Here is a 15,767-nt window from a genome sequence, read left to right as displayed (position 1 = left end):
TTTTGTTCTATTGAGCCTATGGACCCAACTGAGATTGGGGCCATATTTGTACTAGGTACACTAAAAACAGACAGTCCTACTCCTGGAGCTTACTTTCCCCCACCTTTGTTTCCCTTATTTACTTAGACTGTAAGGGGGAAGCAGCATGCACAAACAGAGTGATAGATTGCAAATGTCACATTAGCGCCACATTCTTTCTTTGTTTCCTTCGTTCAGTGGTGGTGGTGTTTCTATCTGACTGCCGAGATAAGGCTTATGATAGCTTTATTAAATACTTGATCTATATTGAATTGTTCCCTTAAAAGGTTTTTACTATTCTGTATGTAACAGAGAAAGACAGGAAATGGATATTAATTTCTTTGATTTATGCCTGGCTTACTGTCATAACTGTAGTAATCATCACATACCAGATTATTCCTTTACTTGTTCCTCTTTTTCTCACCAGAGAACTATATGTTTAAGGTCTGACTTCTAAGGTATATGATCCCATGCCCCCTCCAAATGTTTTTAGAATAATGCATTTAAATACAGCTTTAAGTTTAGGTGTGTTTTTCCACCCCCACTCCTTTTTTTCCCTTCTATATTGCATTTATCCTCCTCCTATTTTAATTTTCTTTTTTTTCCTAGTTGTTTACTCCCATCTCTCCACATACTTCCTTCCTATGTCCTTGTTCCCATTTCTCTCTGCTTCTACTATCCTCTCAAGCCTATTCCCATTCCTCCTGTTTCTTTTTCTGTACCCTAATATTCTTATCTTCCCCATGCCTCTATCTTGATTTTCCTTCTTAACCTCCTATTCCCACACCTGTCCTTCTCTTGCTCATGTTCCAAAGGAGAGACTCTCAGAGCTTACCACCAAACCATTAATTGTAGAGCAGAGGCCTGTTGGAAGATTGCCTGAGCTAGAATCCTCTTTTTTTTTTTTTTTTTTTTTTTTAATGCCGTCAGTAGTGTTTCCATTGATGATCTCCTAGCAGTGGAGAAGTCAGGTATTTTGATTCTTTTAGAACTGTCAGCATGCTGTTGATCATCTGTGAACTCTAACTAGTGTGAACATGATTGCTCTTGAAGGTTTTGTTTTTGTTCTATGTGAGAGATCCCAGAAGTGGTTGTAAGTGGGTGATCATTTAATCAGATACAATAACATGTAGTATGATTTTAGAATGAATGGAATTCAATGAATGTAATGATGTGTACTGTAAAACCTCACCAATTTGCACTTTGATAATCCGCAAAAACAATAATTTAAAAAAAAATGTCATGGTTAACATCTCAGCAAAGATGTAGGACCAGATTGTTCTTGAGCTCTGTGAGAGCATATAGGGAAGGTAACACAACATTCCTACCATTTTACACCTATTAAAAGGGCCAGAGACAATCCATGTAATCTGTGTTTGGGGGAGCACGTGGACTGCTGCTCCTTGGGACAAAAATCAACCAAAGTAGCTATGGCTAACGCCTAATCTTTCCTTTGTATTGGCCACAACAAGGAATAGTCCCCAGTCCCTTCTCAAATACCCAACTGTAGTAGTGGAGTTTTCTATCACACCCCCACCCCAGCTTAAAGTTGTGCCTAATGGCACAATTTAGCTCAGAAGTAGTTGAAAGGTGTGGTGAGGTCTCAGATTACTAAAACTTCACAGTGTACTAGTAAATATACTGGAGTGTAATGAAGTATTTGTCACAAGGAACGAAAACTAAACTGTTAAAGTGCCATTGGTGAGTGGAGAGTGCATATTTTTTTGTAATTTATGTATCTTTCCTGAGTGTGTTACTTTCAGTGCATCACATTACCTCCACTACCACCAGTGACTCCAGGTGTTTTAAATGTCACAAATGTTTTCTAACAGAAAAACATGCAAGCATAACCACATTAGCCAACCGAAAGCTATAGTTTAAGCATTGCCGCTTAACCTACATCAACACTATTTAAGTTGAAACATAGCAAGAAGAGCCAGAGAATGAGACCTAAAGGTTGACATACATATATATATAGTACAAATTGTTAGCCATAATCATGATTTTATATGCTATTATTCGTTTGTGACAAACTTCCTATGAAACACATTTTTCTTTGTTTATGCACATTTTTGAAAAGAGAAGAAAATCTTTGTGAAATTAATGAGATTTGGTGAAATAAGCCAGATCATGATCTTGTAATATAAAAATGCTTTGAGGGTTTACTAAGTAGGTCAGCTGATTTTGACACGGGTCCTATGTCAAAGCAATGACTGAAAAATCCAAGTGGAGTTTTCAGGATTTTACCCATGGTTTAATTCTATGCTGAACAGCGTACTTTGCTCTAGTAGCTTCCAAAGTATCAATATATAAAACAGTTTGTGAATACCTGAAAGATGAAGGGGGTGGTTATTAGTAGCCAGCATGGATTTACATCCGAAACCAATTTCCCCCCTCTGACAGGGTAACTGGTTTGGTGGATAGGGGGAATGTGGTGGACATAATACACTGGGACTTCAGCAGGGCTTTTGACACAGCCCTACATGACATTCTGATAAGTAAGTTGCGGAGAAATGTGGGCTCGATGGAACTACTAGTAAGCGGATACAGAATTGGTTCGACAACAACAAACAAAGAGTAACTATTAATGGAATGATGTTGGATTGGAGGGAGGTCTCAAGTGGGGTTCCACAGGGATGTGTTCTGGGTCCAGTGTTTAATTTGCAGATGACCCCAACCTATGGGGGTTGCCAACACTTTGTAGGATAGCTAAAATTCAGAGGGATTTTGATAGATTGGAGAACTGGGCTTTAGACAACAAAATGAAATTCAACAAAGACAAATGGAATGTGCTACACTTAAGGAAGAAAAACCAAATGCACAATTACAGAATAGGGGATAACTGGCTTTGCAGCTGCACAGCTGAGAAGGACATGAGTCAGCAGTTCAATGCTGTTGCAAAAGAAGCAAATGCAATTTTAGGCTGCACTAACAACAGAGGCATAGTATGCAAGTCATGGGAGGTGATAGTACTGCTCTACTTGGCTTTGGCTAGGCCTCAGCTAGAGTACTGTATCCAGTTTTGGTCACCAATCTATAGAAAGGATGCTGAGAAACTGGAAAGGATCCAGAGATGAGCAACAAAGATGACTAAAGGGACGGAATGCAAGCTATATGAGCAAAAGCTGAAGGAACTAGATATATTTAGTTTGGAAAAGAGGAGATTGAGGGGGGATATGATAGTGGTCTTCAAATACTTGAAAGACTGCAATTAAAAAGATGGAGGCAAGTTGCCACAGAGGGCAGGACAAGAGGCAATGGGTTCAAACTACGGCGTAGCAGATTTAGATTAAATCTCAGGATAAACTTCCTAACTGTAAGAACAATAGGACAAGGGAGCAGACTGCTTCGGGAGATTTTGAAAGCGCCTTCACTAGAGGTTTTCAAAAGGAGGCTTGAGAGCAATTTGTCTTGGATAGTTTAGAGACAACAAATCCTGCATCTTGGCAGGGGGTTAGACTACATGACCCTTGTGGTCCCTTCTAATCCTATGGTTATATGAATATTCTTTCTACTATAAGCAATCAGGCTACATCTCTTTCTCTTCTTCTCAGCTATGCTTGCATGGCTCACACTCTGACAACCAATAGGAGGTACTTGTTAACATCCAACTGTCTTCATCCCCTATCCTGCTAGAAAAATAATAATGCCTTGATTCTAAAATTCCACAGAGAATTTATATTAAGGGTTTGATTGGTAATTGGAAAATGTTTGTGTTCTATGGGTATGGGTTTTCAACAGTTTCCAGCTAAGTGAATGCATAGGCAATTTTGTTTCATTCCTACAGTAAATGATATGGAATTAATTACATGGAAGTTGTATTGGTTGATCACAGGATGACTATGAGCCACCAGTGTGATGTGACCGTGAAAAAGGCTAATGTATTCGTAGGATGCATTGGGTGAGGTATTTCCAGTAGAGACAGGGAAGTGTTAGTATTCCAGATGAAGTCTTGCCAACGCCTTGTATAATAGACGATGTGCAATTCTGGTCTCCCATGTTTAAGAAAGATGAATTCAAACTGGAACAGGTGCAGAGAAGGGATACTAGAATGATCTGAGGAATGGAAAACCTATTTTTATGAGAGGAGACTCAAAGAGCTTGGCTTGTTTAAATTAGCCTGACCAAAAGAAGGCTGAGGGGAGATATGATTGCTCTCTGTAAATACATTAGAGGGATAAATACCAGGGAGGGAGAAGAGTTATTTAAGTTAAGCACCAGTGCAGTTACAAGAACAAATGGATATAAACTAGCCATCAACAAGTTCGGGTTTGTAATTAGATGAAGATTTCTAACCATCAGAGGAGTGAAATTCTGGAAGAGCCTTCCAAAGGAAGCAGTGGGGTCAAAAACCCTATCTGGCTTCAAGACTGCGTTCGATAAGTTTATGGAGGGGATGGTACGATGGGACTGCCTACAATGGCATGTGGCCCATCAGCAACTGCCAGTAGCAAAAATCCCCAATGGCTAATGATGGGATGCTAGGCTCTGAGTTACTACTGAGAATTCTTTCCTAGGTGTCTGGCTAGTGGGTCTTGCCCACATGCTCAAGGTCTGATTACTATAGTTGAGGTTGGGAAGGAATTTTCCCCTGGGTCAGATTGGCAGAGACCCTGGGGTTTTTCACCTTCGCTCTGCAGCATGTGGCACAGGTCACTTGCAGGTTAAAACTAGTGTAAATGGTGGATTCTCTGTAACTTGAAGTCTTTAAATAATGATTTGAAGACTTCAGTAACTCAGCCAGAGGTTAGGGGCCTATTTCAGGAGGGTGGGTGAGGTTCTGTGGCCTACAGTGTGCAGGACTAGATGATCATGATGGTCCCATCTGACCTTGAAGTCTGAGTTACTGATTTTCATTTAAAAATCCTTTAAACAGTTTTACAGAAAAACATTCTTCTGTGGTTGGTTGTGGCCTCTGAACATTTTGGAGAAACAGTTAATTTTCCCTTAGTCTTTTTGGTTATTGGCCTGCGATCCACAAATATTGTTATGAGAAAGATAAGCTTTCAGGTTCAAATGCACACAATGAATAAACAAAGCAAATAATGAGTTAGAAGCTGAAAGTTAAATTGAAAATAAAAGATTTGAATCATCGAGTATTGAGAAAGCTACAGTTCATATCCTCCATGTTCACAAGTGCAACAGTGGGAGCTGCTGTGTGCTGAACAATCTGGTCCTTAAACTGTAGCTGGGAAGATTTACTGAGGGTTCATTTTGGGGCTGTACCAACAGATTGGGAGTTACTATGGCTTCAACACAAGGGAAGGAGCTTGGGTTCTGTTGGCGGAAAGAGTCAGGCCTATGATGTCCAAAAGGACCTGAGAATCTTCAGATCTTTGCAAAGGTTCAGATGCTTCCAGAAATGAAAGGCTTGAAAGCAGCCACCCCCTTTTTTGCATCTTTATCCTCTCCAGCAATTCTTCTTTTCCACTAAAAATGGAAATCCTGAGCAAAAATAATTCCAATGAGTAGTTCAGCATTGAGAGACTCAAGACATTCAAAACATTCAAGCCCATTTCAAATCACTCAATGTTCTTACCTCATGTTAGCTAACACATGGCAATTAACAAGAGTTAAAATCCTACTGAATATCTTCTACAATCAAGACATTCTTTCCAGTCAAGGTTGAGAGGTCAAGCAAGGCAGTTATAGTTTTAACATGTTAGCAGGTCAAGGTAAATCCTGAAGAGCTCATTTCCTTTTTACATCAACATGCTATCACAGTGAAAACTATAACTGCCTTATCTTGACTAGGATTTAACCACGTTAGTGACCCTGTTAGCTATGAAAACACTTCCCCCCCCCCCTCTTCCTTCCTCCCATTTCCCCCCACCCTGAGTGTGGCTGCACCCTGAAAGGTAATGGGAGTTTGGTATCTAACTCATGTAAGCTGCTTTGAAAATCCCAGCCTGGAACTGTAGAAATACTGTGTTACTGATAACTGTAGCACAAGAAAGGCAGTTTGGTAGGTGTGCGAAGAAATCAGTTTAAAAGTTCCAAAATTTCTTTTGAAATCCATGTTTACTTTTTCAAAAATATGTTTTTCTTTTGTTTTTCTTTTAGTTTCTGAAGAGCTGAGTGGCCTGCCATGGGGAACCATGTAGGAAAACGAGATCAGAGCGCTGAGAAGCCTATTAAGGTAAGAGGGAAAAAAAATACTACAAGAGAGAGACTATAATATCAAGAAAAGTGTATGTGATGAAATGCCAATACACTTGCTAAACTTATTGTTACTACTATTATTTTATAATCACAATCATTATATATATAATTTCTTAAAAGTGGGGAAAAAAGGGGTTCTGCTTTGGTGAATTTAATAATAGATGTGATATCTTAGCATTCTGCATGTTTAGGATGCACACTGGATCTGAAGCTAGCTAGTCATGGTGGGGCATGGACTCTGAGACCTGAAAGAATAGAAATGCAGCACATATTTAGGTAGCAATGTGCTGAGTAAAATGTTACTTGTTAACCTAGCTTATCTTTAATACAGTAACTATATAAAAGACTGATAATAAATAAGAGTATATTAGAAATGAAAGATTGTAATGAAAGCTGAGATTTTCTCCTAATCACATCGCTAGGACTTTAAGAAAAACACCTAATACTGTGACCCAATAAAATCGGGAGTGTTGGCCATACAATTAAGAAGCTCTACAGAGTTTGTTGATGCTGGTTATTTTCCAGAGAGGGGTAGTCAAAAGCTTTTTGCTTTCTCATGGTGCTTTTTTGTTGTCTGTTCTAAATTTGACTGAGAAAAAAGGGAATGCACAGAAATGATTTTATCTAGGAAAAAAATTAGTGTTTCCTTTTTGTTAGTTGATATTACTCATTTTGACACCAGAAAGGCTCCAGTGTACAAACTTTCTCCAGAAAATGACCATACCTATTGGACAGGTGAGCTGTACAGCTTCATCTGGAGGAATACTGGTATTTCACATTGTTATGGCACAAATGACCAATATGCCCCCAGAAATAAGAGTGGAAGTAGTAAAGAGATGGTCAGACCTTCAATATGTCCTTTTAGAAGGCAGGGATAAGTGGTTAGAAAATGAGTAAACATGCTGGAAGGAAGAGGGAGAAAATAGAAAAATAGTACCATCAAGAGGGGATTGTGCTGCTTTCTTTATATGTAGCCATAGTTGATGTGTTTATGCTATGCCTAGCACAATGGGACTGTAGCTCTTAGATTCAACTCTAATACAAATAGTAACAAGGTGTTTGACCCTAGGGTTACCATACGTCCGGTTTTTCCCGGACATGTCCGGCTTTTTGGTGATCAAACCCCCGTCCGGGGGGAATTGCCAAAAAGCCGAACATGTCTGGAAAAAATACCACCGGCTGGGCACTTCCCCTCCCAGGCTCCGGCTGCTGTGCTCCTCCCCTGACTCTTCGGCTCTGTTTAAGAGCCGAGCTGCCCGAGCGCTACCGGCTTCGGGCAGCCCCCATGCCTCCAGACCCTGCGCCACTGGCCGGGCACTTCCCCTCCCGGGCTCTGGGGGCGCAGGGCCCAGAGTCATGGGGGCTGCCCGAAGCCGGTAGCGCTTGGGCAGCTCGGCTCTTAAACAGAACCAAAGAGTCAGGGGAGGAGCACAGCAGCCGGAGCCTGGGAGGGGAAGCGCCTAGCCGGCGGCTCGGGGTCCGGAGGCATGGGGGCTGTCTGAAGCCCGAGTGCTACTGGCTTCATGGTTTGCCGGGCAGCCTCCAGACCCTGCGCCCGCAGCTGGGCGCTTCCTCTCCCGGGCTTCAGCTGCGCTGGGGAAGCGCCAGCCGGGGGCGCAGGGTCTGGGGGCTGCCCGGCAAACCGTGAAGCCGGTATTGCTGGGGCAGCCCTTTTCGCGTGGCTGGGAGGGAGGAGGGGGAGTTAGGGCGGGGACTTCGGGGAATGGACGGAGTTGGGGCAGGGTAGGAGCAGAGTTGGGGCGGGGCCGGGGTGGGGAAGGGGTGGGGCCAGGGCCCTGTGGAGTGTCCTTTTTTTAAATACGGTAACCCTATTCGACCCCATTGTAGTTGATGCATCAGGTTAATATGGATTACTGCTTATTTTACCCTTTAAGAAATTATGTTGTCTTAATTTAGCTAGGTGAAGTCCACTCATGTAGGCACACTGCACATTGAGTTTTTTTAAAAAGCAGGTATGTGGAGCCTGCTGATAAGGAAAGAAGACAAGACATAAGGTGAATGAGCAACTAGAATGTTGTATTTCTTATAACTCTTTAGTTTATGGATCACCTTTCCTTCCTAAGTATTTGTAGTTACAATCAGAGTGTTGAAATTTACTTGCAAAAAAAACTTTTGTTAAGGTGGCGTTAAAGTTGTTGCTGTTCAGCAGTGACCTCTGCCTGCCATACCCAGGGCCGGCTCTAGCTTTTTTGCTGCCCCAAGCAGCAAAAAAAAAGCGCCGTCCCCTAGACCCCCCGCCGGGCCACGCCGCCCCCCCCGCCGAGTGCCGCCGGAACCCCTCCCCCAGAGTGCCGCCCTCCCCCCCCGAGCGCTGGAGCCCGCCCCCCCCCCCGAGCGCTGAGCCCCGCAACGCCCCCCGCCGCCAGAGCCCGCCCCCTGCCAAGCGCCGCCGGAACTCCCCTCCAGCACCGCGCCCGTGCCGCGCGCCGCCCCCCAGCGCCGAGCCCTGCGCTGCCAGAGCCCGCCCCGTCGAGTGCCGCCGGAACCCCCTTTTAGCGACGCGCTCGCGCCGCCCCTCGCCAAGCCCCGCGCAACCGGAGCCCGCCCCCCCCAGCGCTGCGCCGCCGGAGCGCCCCCCCTGCCGCGGAATGCCGCGCCGCGCTCCCCCCACCGCCCCTTACCAGGTGCCGCCCCAAGCACGTGCTTGGGTGCCTGGTGTCTAGAGCCGGCCCTGCCGATACCCTTTTGGAATGTGGGATTTCAAAAGCCATATTCAAATATTAGAAAACTAGAAATGTTCAGTTAAGATATCTCCATGCATCTCTGAAAATAGTGTTAGCATTTCGTGAAAAGACAAGCCAGAGACTTACAAAAAAACAGGAAATGCATGGTTAAGGTACTGCTATGCACGCAATGCAGCCAGACTGTTGTAACTCTGCTCCATGGCAATCGGAACTGAAAACATCACAGTACTATACCCCTTGTTAGCAAAAAATCTGTGTTTTTTTTTCCTTTGCGCACCATAGTTTTAAATCTAGTCTTGCTTTCCTACAATCCCACAGTGAAGTGCAGAGCAGTTGCTATTGGTTGACAGAGATAAACCTAGAGATACTGAGCTGTTTCTCCTGCCTTGCAGTTGCACAACCGCAATTTAAAAAAAAATCTAACAATGCATTAACGGATTTCCAAAAATTAATTTCTTGCAGCTTTAGGCTAATTATATCCCATGCCCAAAAGAATGAAACAACAAGAAACTGTATTTCACTATCTGAACCCCTTCAGCAAATGAACTCAAATTTGCACCACACACTCTACTCTACGTTCTGAACTGACATTTTGATTTTCAAGATGATTTCACTGTCTGTGTATATGTATGTGTGTGTAAAGAGAAACCATGTTTAAACTTTAACTCTGGGGTGGCTACCTGCATTCTTGTAATAGCTTTTGACTGCAGTCACTACGATTTTGTTTACTTTTAATGAATCTGGATATTTTCTAATGACTGAAACTAGGGGGATAGAGCCATAAGATGATTTCATCAAACTACTGTGGTCAGACCAGAAGACTTTCAATTAGGCAGATTCCCAGGAGACAATTTCCCATACTTTGACATTAACTTGAAAATGTTGCAGTTTAATTTTGTCTTATCAGTGCACCATGCTAAAAGGTGCAATCCATAAATAATAAGAGGAACTGTATTAGTAGGGTTGGCAGAATTCCATTTTTTTTTTTTAATAATTTCAGTGAATAACATCAATGTTTATTTTTATGCGTGTGTGTGTGTGGTTTTTTTTAAGACTTTTGTCTTACTTTCCCCACAAGTGTGAAAATTATGGGATGTGGTCAGACATTTTAATAGACATTGAGATTCAAGAACTTAAAGCTTTATAAACTGTTAAAACACAAATTGTCAACATTATATGTCAAAATATGCTAAGTAAATATTCTTAAATCAAGAAATCATACCTGTTTTTACTATTCATTCACTAGTCCATTTATAACAAGCCTAATTTAAGTATCTAAATCACTGCATTTTCTTAAGCAGTGTTTTTCTTACTTTATATGTCTGTACATTTTGATTTTTATCTATGGAAATATTTTTCGTCAGCATATGCGTACAGTGAAATCAACATTTACTGATAAAAATCTAACCCTTCCATGCCTATATGCGACTTACCAGCTGCATATGAAAACATCTGGTATAAGTGGGATAAACCTTTATAATTAAACAATATGTATACTTACTCTAATCAGTAACTGCCTCATCTCTCTTGTTGTTCTCTTATCTGACACCTGCACTTGTACAGTTTTTGTAAGATTACAGTAAATCATTCAATTTCTCTTCATTCCTTTTACTTCAGTGGGAGCTGCTGGGTGCTTGCTGCTTTTCATTTTATTTATGCAACAAAATAAAGATTTAGGTACCCAGTTTTGAAAAACCTTGGCCTATCTCTAAGTGAATATATTCAGCATTGGGGAGTCTTAAAGAATGGGCTTTCCTTCACTGGCCAGAATTTTACCCAAGACTCTGAAAAATAACAAGATGCTGATGAAGTGGAGACTGGTCTGGATTATTGAATTTTTACCGGTCTTAATTCTGAGCCGTTATTATAGTTCACCTTGCGTTGATGCCATTAGTACAGCTGCAAACCACAACAAACGCCTTCTCGATAACTGCTAGTAGCCACTCTTAATGCAACATTGGCTGAACTTCCCACTGATGACTCCTTTTGGCTTCCCCAGAGACTAAGCACATCATCATCTCCTCAAAGCGCATGGCCCCTGTTAGCACATTAGGCAAAGTTCCTTCTTAACTTCAGTTTCCTCATGATTAATAGCTGAACTACAACTGGAGGTATCGCGTCACCTGGCCGTTCTCATATTCTTGATAGACTGTCTGAATACATGGTAAAGTACATTAGCCATGAAACCTTGACAAAATAGATCAGGTGATGCTTCAAGCCTCTAGCTTTGCCTAAGAATTTGGGGGAAATTTATTTATTCCAGTACATTAATTTTTCACAGGCAGAAATTTAAAACACATGTAACAGTTTATTTAAAAAAAGAAAAAAAGGTACTCAACCAACAGTTTAATGACTTCTAAGTCATGGTTTTAAAATTAAATTGTATAACGTGTTAATTCATACCAGAGAGGAAGACATCATCCTATGTTCTTTCGAGAACTGTTTGCAGTGGTTTATGAAATACTGCAGCTTATTGAAAAAATCATTAATGGCTAGATTATACTTAAATATTTTAACCCTGTGGTAGATAGCAGCACTGCTCTAGGAACACCACAGGGAAAATGGTCCCTGAAAGTGTTCCTGGGGTAGTAATTTGCTACTGTCCCATACCTGTAGCAGATTTCTTCCTCTGTCCCATGGCTCAACCATGTTGGCTGGTGCATCATTCCTTTCTGCCCATTTTGCACCAATCAAGAGAAGTACTTAGGGACAGTCCCTGTTTCTCAAACCCACACACATTTGTGGCAGAGAGGTGAAGAGGCTGTGCAGGGAGGTGGGAGCAGGATTTACACCCTATGTAGGCTTGGCCATGATGTGTTCCTTGTAACTTCTTAAATTGCATGTTAACTGTCTAAGCGTACAGGTAAACTATGAAACAAAAGATGTTGCTTGTGACTGTCTTATCTGTGTATCTCTGTTCAAAGACTGTGTTCCACACCAATGTCTCACTAAATTAGATAGCTTGTTTAGATGGTAAACATTTCCAAGAAATGCTAAGAAGTTATCTGTTTTCTCTGTGTAAAGAGAAATAACTCAATTAAAGGAGTTTAAACTTCCCACTACTGAAGCACTATTCATTTTCCATTGCCTCCTTTTCTTCTCCCCTCTTTATCTTACCAGTTTTTAGGAGCTATACGCCATTTACTTTGTTTGAGCCCACACCTGCTTCCTATTGAAGTCAATGGAGAGCTCTGCAGTTGAGGAGGAGAGATGAAACCTTTGGAAATGACTGGATCAATATTATAGCTGTACTAGCCATTTCATAAGCATTGCAGATGTACAAATGAAAGAATTAACACACTATCATTTCTTTTACCTCATTTCTTGCTCTTCAAAGTTGCCTAAGACCCAGACCAGCTGTGTGGTTTTACCAGGTGTTTCCGCCTGGTGTGCAGTACAGTGTGGCAACCTGCAGAAAAACAGAAGCAGCATTTTGATTTTGAGTTTTATTTCTTACTGTTAAATAACATTTTTGTGGAATTGGTAAAATCAATAAAAAGGATGTATTTATTTATTTATTTTTTAGTGCAAGAGGTATTTGAAGAAGAGATTAAAAACATTTTGGGAATGTTATTTTAATATTTTTTTAAGGTAAAGCAGTCCATATAAAGGACATATTTGGCTTTCTGATTTGGGTACTGGTACAGATCAATGGTCCTACTCCCATGCATAAAACAAGCAGGGCACAGATTTGACTCTTCAACTCAGAATACAAATAGAAAGTTTGTGACCGAGAAAGTTTATAACAATATTTGTCCCTTCCCCGTTCTGCACGGCTGTGGTTTTTTCCTGTGGTTTTGCTGTTCTGTGTAGCAATGGGGTGCATATAATGGTGTATTCTTTTTTGTAATTAGAGGTAGTGATTTAAAATGTCTCTCATTTAAACGAGTATTTTCCTTTGAAAGCATGAGATAACAGAAAAATAAGTCAGGAGGCGGAGAGAATGGATTTAAAAAAATGTAAAAGAGGCGGGTAGAGGAAGTTGTCTGTTTTGAGATTTAATGGGCATTTTTCACCAATGTGCCTCACAGGGTGAGAAGTTTTTCTGAAAAGAAAAGTCAGTTGGGAGTGGAGGAAAAATGCTTTTCTTGGGGTGGGTCCCAGGTTTATCCAGTGAGTGAGCTGGGCGTATGTCTACACTGTGTTTGGGAGTGAGGTCCCAGCCCAGACTTGGGGAAGACAAAAATAGCTGTGTCAACAATGGGGCTAAGGCTCTGAAGCCTGGTGCCTGCCCGAGCAGCAGTGTCGAACTGTTTCCACTGCTGCTATTAGTGCGCAAGCACAAGCCCTGTTACCACAAGTCTTTGGACCTGAGCTGGGAGGCTCGCTCCCAGATACAATGTAGACATATCCTACAGTGATATGGGCTTAGGTTTAGTGTGGCTAGGGTAGCGAATTGGGACTCAGGAAACCTGAGATTCTCTTCTGGTTCTACCATTGAGCTGGCATGTGACTTTGAGCAAATCCTTTCACTTCTCTGTGCCTCTGTTTCCCTTTCCACTTTTTATCTATCCTGTCTAATTAGATTGTAAGTTCATCAGGGCACGAACTGTCCCATTATGTATTCATGGTGGAGTGCCTAGAGCAGTCTTGACTGGAGACACCAGGAACTACTGTAATACTAATCAGGTAATACCATATTAGCATAGAAGTGACTATGCTAGGTACCAGCATGAAGCCTCTGAGAACGTCCATTGTGCGGTAGTTGTTTCCAGGGCCTGAGCAGACTCCGGCTGAGCGGGGTGCTTGTGCAGTTAACTCAAAGTGATGTGCCTACTCTCTTGATAAATCTGACTCTGAGGCCCTGATTTGGCAAGGTACTTAAGCACATGCCTAACTTAAAGTGTGCAAGTAGCCCTTCTGAAGTCAATAGGACTATTCAAGTGTTTCACTACCTTGCTGAACTGAGGCCTGAGTGCTTATTAAACTTTACAAGCACTGGATTGGATAGGGATTATCATTATTATATATTTATTTGTCAAGTATCCATAAATATGCTAAGTGGCTTACATATACCCATAAAAGATACGGTCCCTTCCCCAAAGAACATACAATCTTAGACCTTAATCTTCCAGTGAGCTCTGTTCATGTGAACCCCATTGAAGTCAATGTGGCTCCACACGACAACTTTCAGGATAGTTAGGGGGCAAGAAACCTGATATGAGAGAGGAGCAGATAGAAAATCAGGATTTAAGTGTCTACTGTTCATCATCATCATTATTATTATTATTCATTATTCATTTATTTATTTATTAATTATTTATTTAATAATAGTTGGCTGCATTCTAAAATGTGCAGTATTGACAATTTTTCATCCATTTTGAATTTCAGTGAAAAAAGGTAAAAATTTTTTAAAAGAAATTTGTTGTGAAGCCTTCATATTTCTTTTCATCCAGCTCTAACTATTCACTGTTAATCACTTAGTACCTGATGTGGCTGAGTATGCAGGGTTGTAAAAGTAAGGGGAGAAACCATCCATAGTTAGTCTTTGTAGTTCCTTGTGTGGAGGGGGCAGGGCCATTGCCTTGTCCTCTCATCCCCTCCCCAGTTTGTAGAGCTGACCACTGCAGAAGAAAGTGCCCACTTCAGTTTTGTAAGGGTTGGTGCGTCCAGCACCTTCCCCTTGTGGCATTACGTGTCTCTAATGCAGAATGCTTTCTGCTAGTTCCTTTTAGCTTTGAAATGCCCCCACTTTGGAGTCGGATGAATGCCTTTTCAAACAAGGGTATAATGACATTTTCACTTGAATCAGCAAGGATATGGAAGAATTGAGGGCTTACACAGAGCCACATTTTCTGGTAACTTCACACCGGAAAATAATAAAAGCAAATAGTGAATGAAATGTACCATGTTTATATTGGTGAGCCTTGCCAAAGCAGGAAGTGGTGTGTGCATGGCAAAGATGGTGTGAAACAGAGATCTGGGCGTGAGAAGCAAGGATCTGTGTCCTTCCCCATATTACTTCAATGTACCTTGAACACTCTAATGCAAGGGTTCCCAAACTTGGTTTGCGGCTTGTTTAGGGTAAACCCCTGGCGGGCCCCGAGAAGCTTTGTTTACCTGAGCGTCTGCAGGTACGGCCGCTCGCAGCACCCAGTGGCCATGGTTTGCCGTTCCTAGCCAGTGGGAGCTGCAAGCAGCCGTACCTGCAGATGCTCAGGTAAACAAAGCATCTCACGTCCCGCCAGGGGCATGGCCGGCTCCAGCATTTCTGCCGCCCCAAGCAAAAAAAAAAAAAAGCCATGGGCGGCGGGGGCGGCAGGTCCTTCGCTCCTAGAGGGTGAGGGACCTGCCGCCCCTGAATTGCCGCAGGTGCCGCCCCTCTCCCTTGGCCGCCCCAAGCACCTGCTTGTTAAGCTGGTGCCTGGAGCCGGCCCTGGCCAGGGGCTTACCCTGAACAAGCTGCGAACCAAGTTTGGGAACCCCTGCTCTAGTGGTTCTCTGATCAACATGCTATGTCACATGTTGGAATGTGTTGCAATACCTTATGTGAAACAGAGTGAGCTAAGTCAGTGACGAGCAGGAATTTTCCCATATATAGTTAATTTTAGAATGTAGTTTTTAAAATTGTAAAACTAGTGCTTCATTACTTCCTTCTTAAACTAGTATCTAATTATTTATGTAACTAGTACAAATGTTACAAATTCTCAGTGTGAATCCCGAGTAAGCAGGCTTTGCACAGGGGTTATTTGCAGCCAGAGTGAGAGAGAATATTCACCTCATCCCACAACATGGAGCACAACTGTTCTATGACCAGTGCCATCCTCCACCAGGTGCAAGGTTGACTGGTGTATCTGTCTCTAGAACCATTCTCTTTGTATAGATCCCCTCTGTACAGGGGCTCTGCAGTTTGCCCTGACCCTCCTCCCCTACAGTGGAACT

At 42.1% G+C, this 15,767-nt stretch overlaps 1 protein-coding gene across 7 annotated transcripts in view; it reads left to right on the top strand.

Annotated features, from left to right (window-relative positions):
* MBP (myelin basic protein) overlaps positions 1-15,767 on the top strand; it is a 188,018-nt gene that overhangs the window by 30,509 nt on the left and 141,742 nt on the right. For all 7 annotated transcript variants that reach the window (XM_054021211.1, XM_054021216.1, XM_054021215.1 and 4 more), the window contains exon 2: positions 6,082-6,157. In XM_054021211.1, coding sequence (XP_053877186.1) covers positions 6,107-6,157 — 51 coding nt within the window. In that variant the 5' untranslated portion in view covers positions 6,082-6,106. The remainder of the gene's footprint in view (positions 1-6,081; positions 6,158-15,767) is intronic.

The sequence above is a fragment of the Malaclemys terrapin genome, chromosome 2 (genome assembly GCF_027887155.1).
Source record: "Malaclemys terrapin pileata isolate rMalTer1 chromosome 2, rMalTer1.hap1, whole genome shotgun sequence".
In the NCBI taxonomy this organism is placed as follows: Eukaryota; Metazoa; Chordata; order Testudines; family Emydidae; genus Malaclemys; species Malaclemys terrapin.
This window is presented reverse-complemented; position numbering and strand designations above follow the sequence as displayed.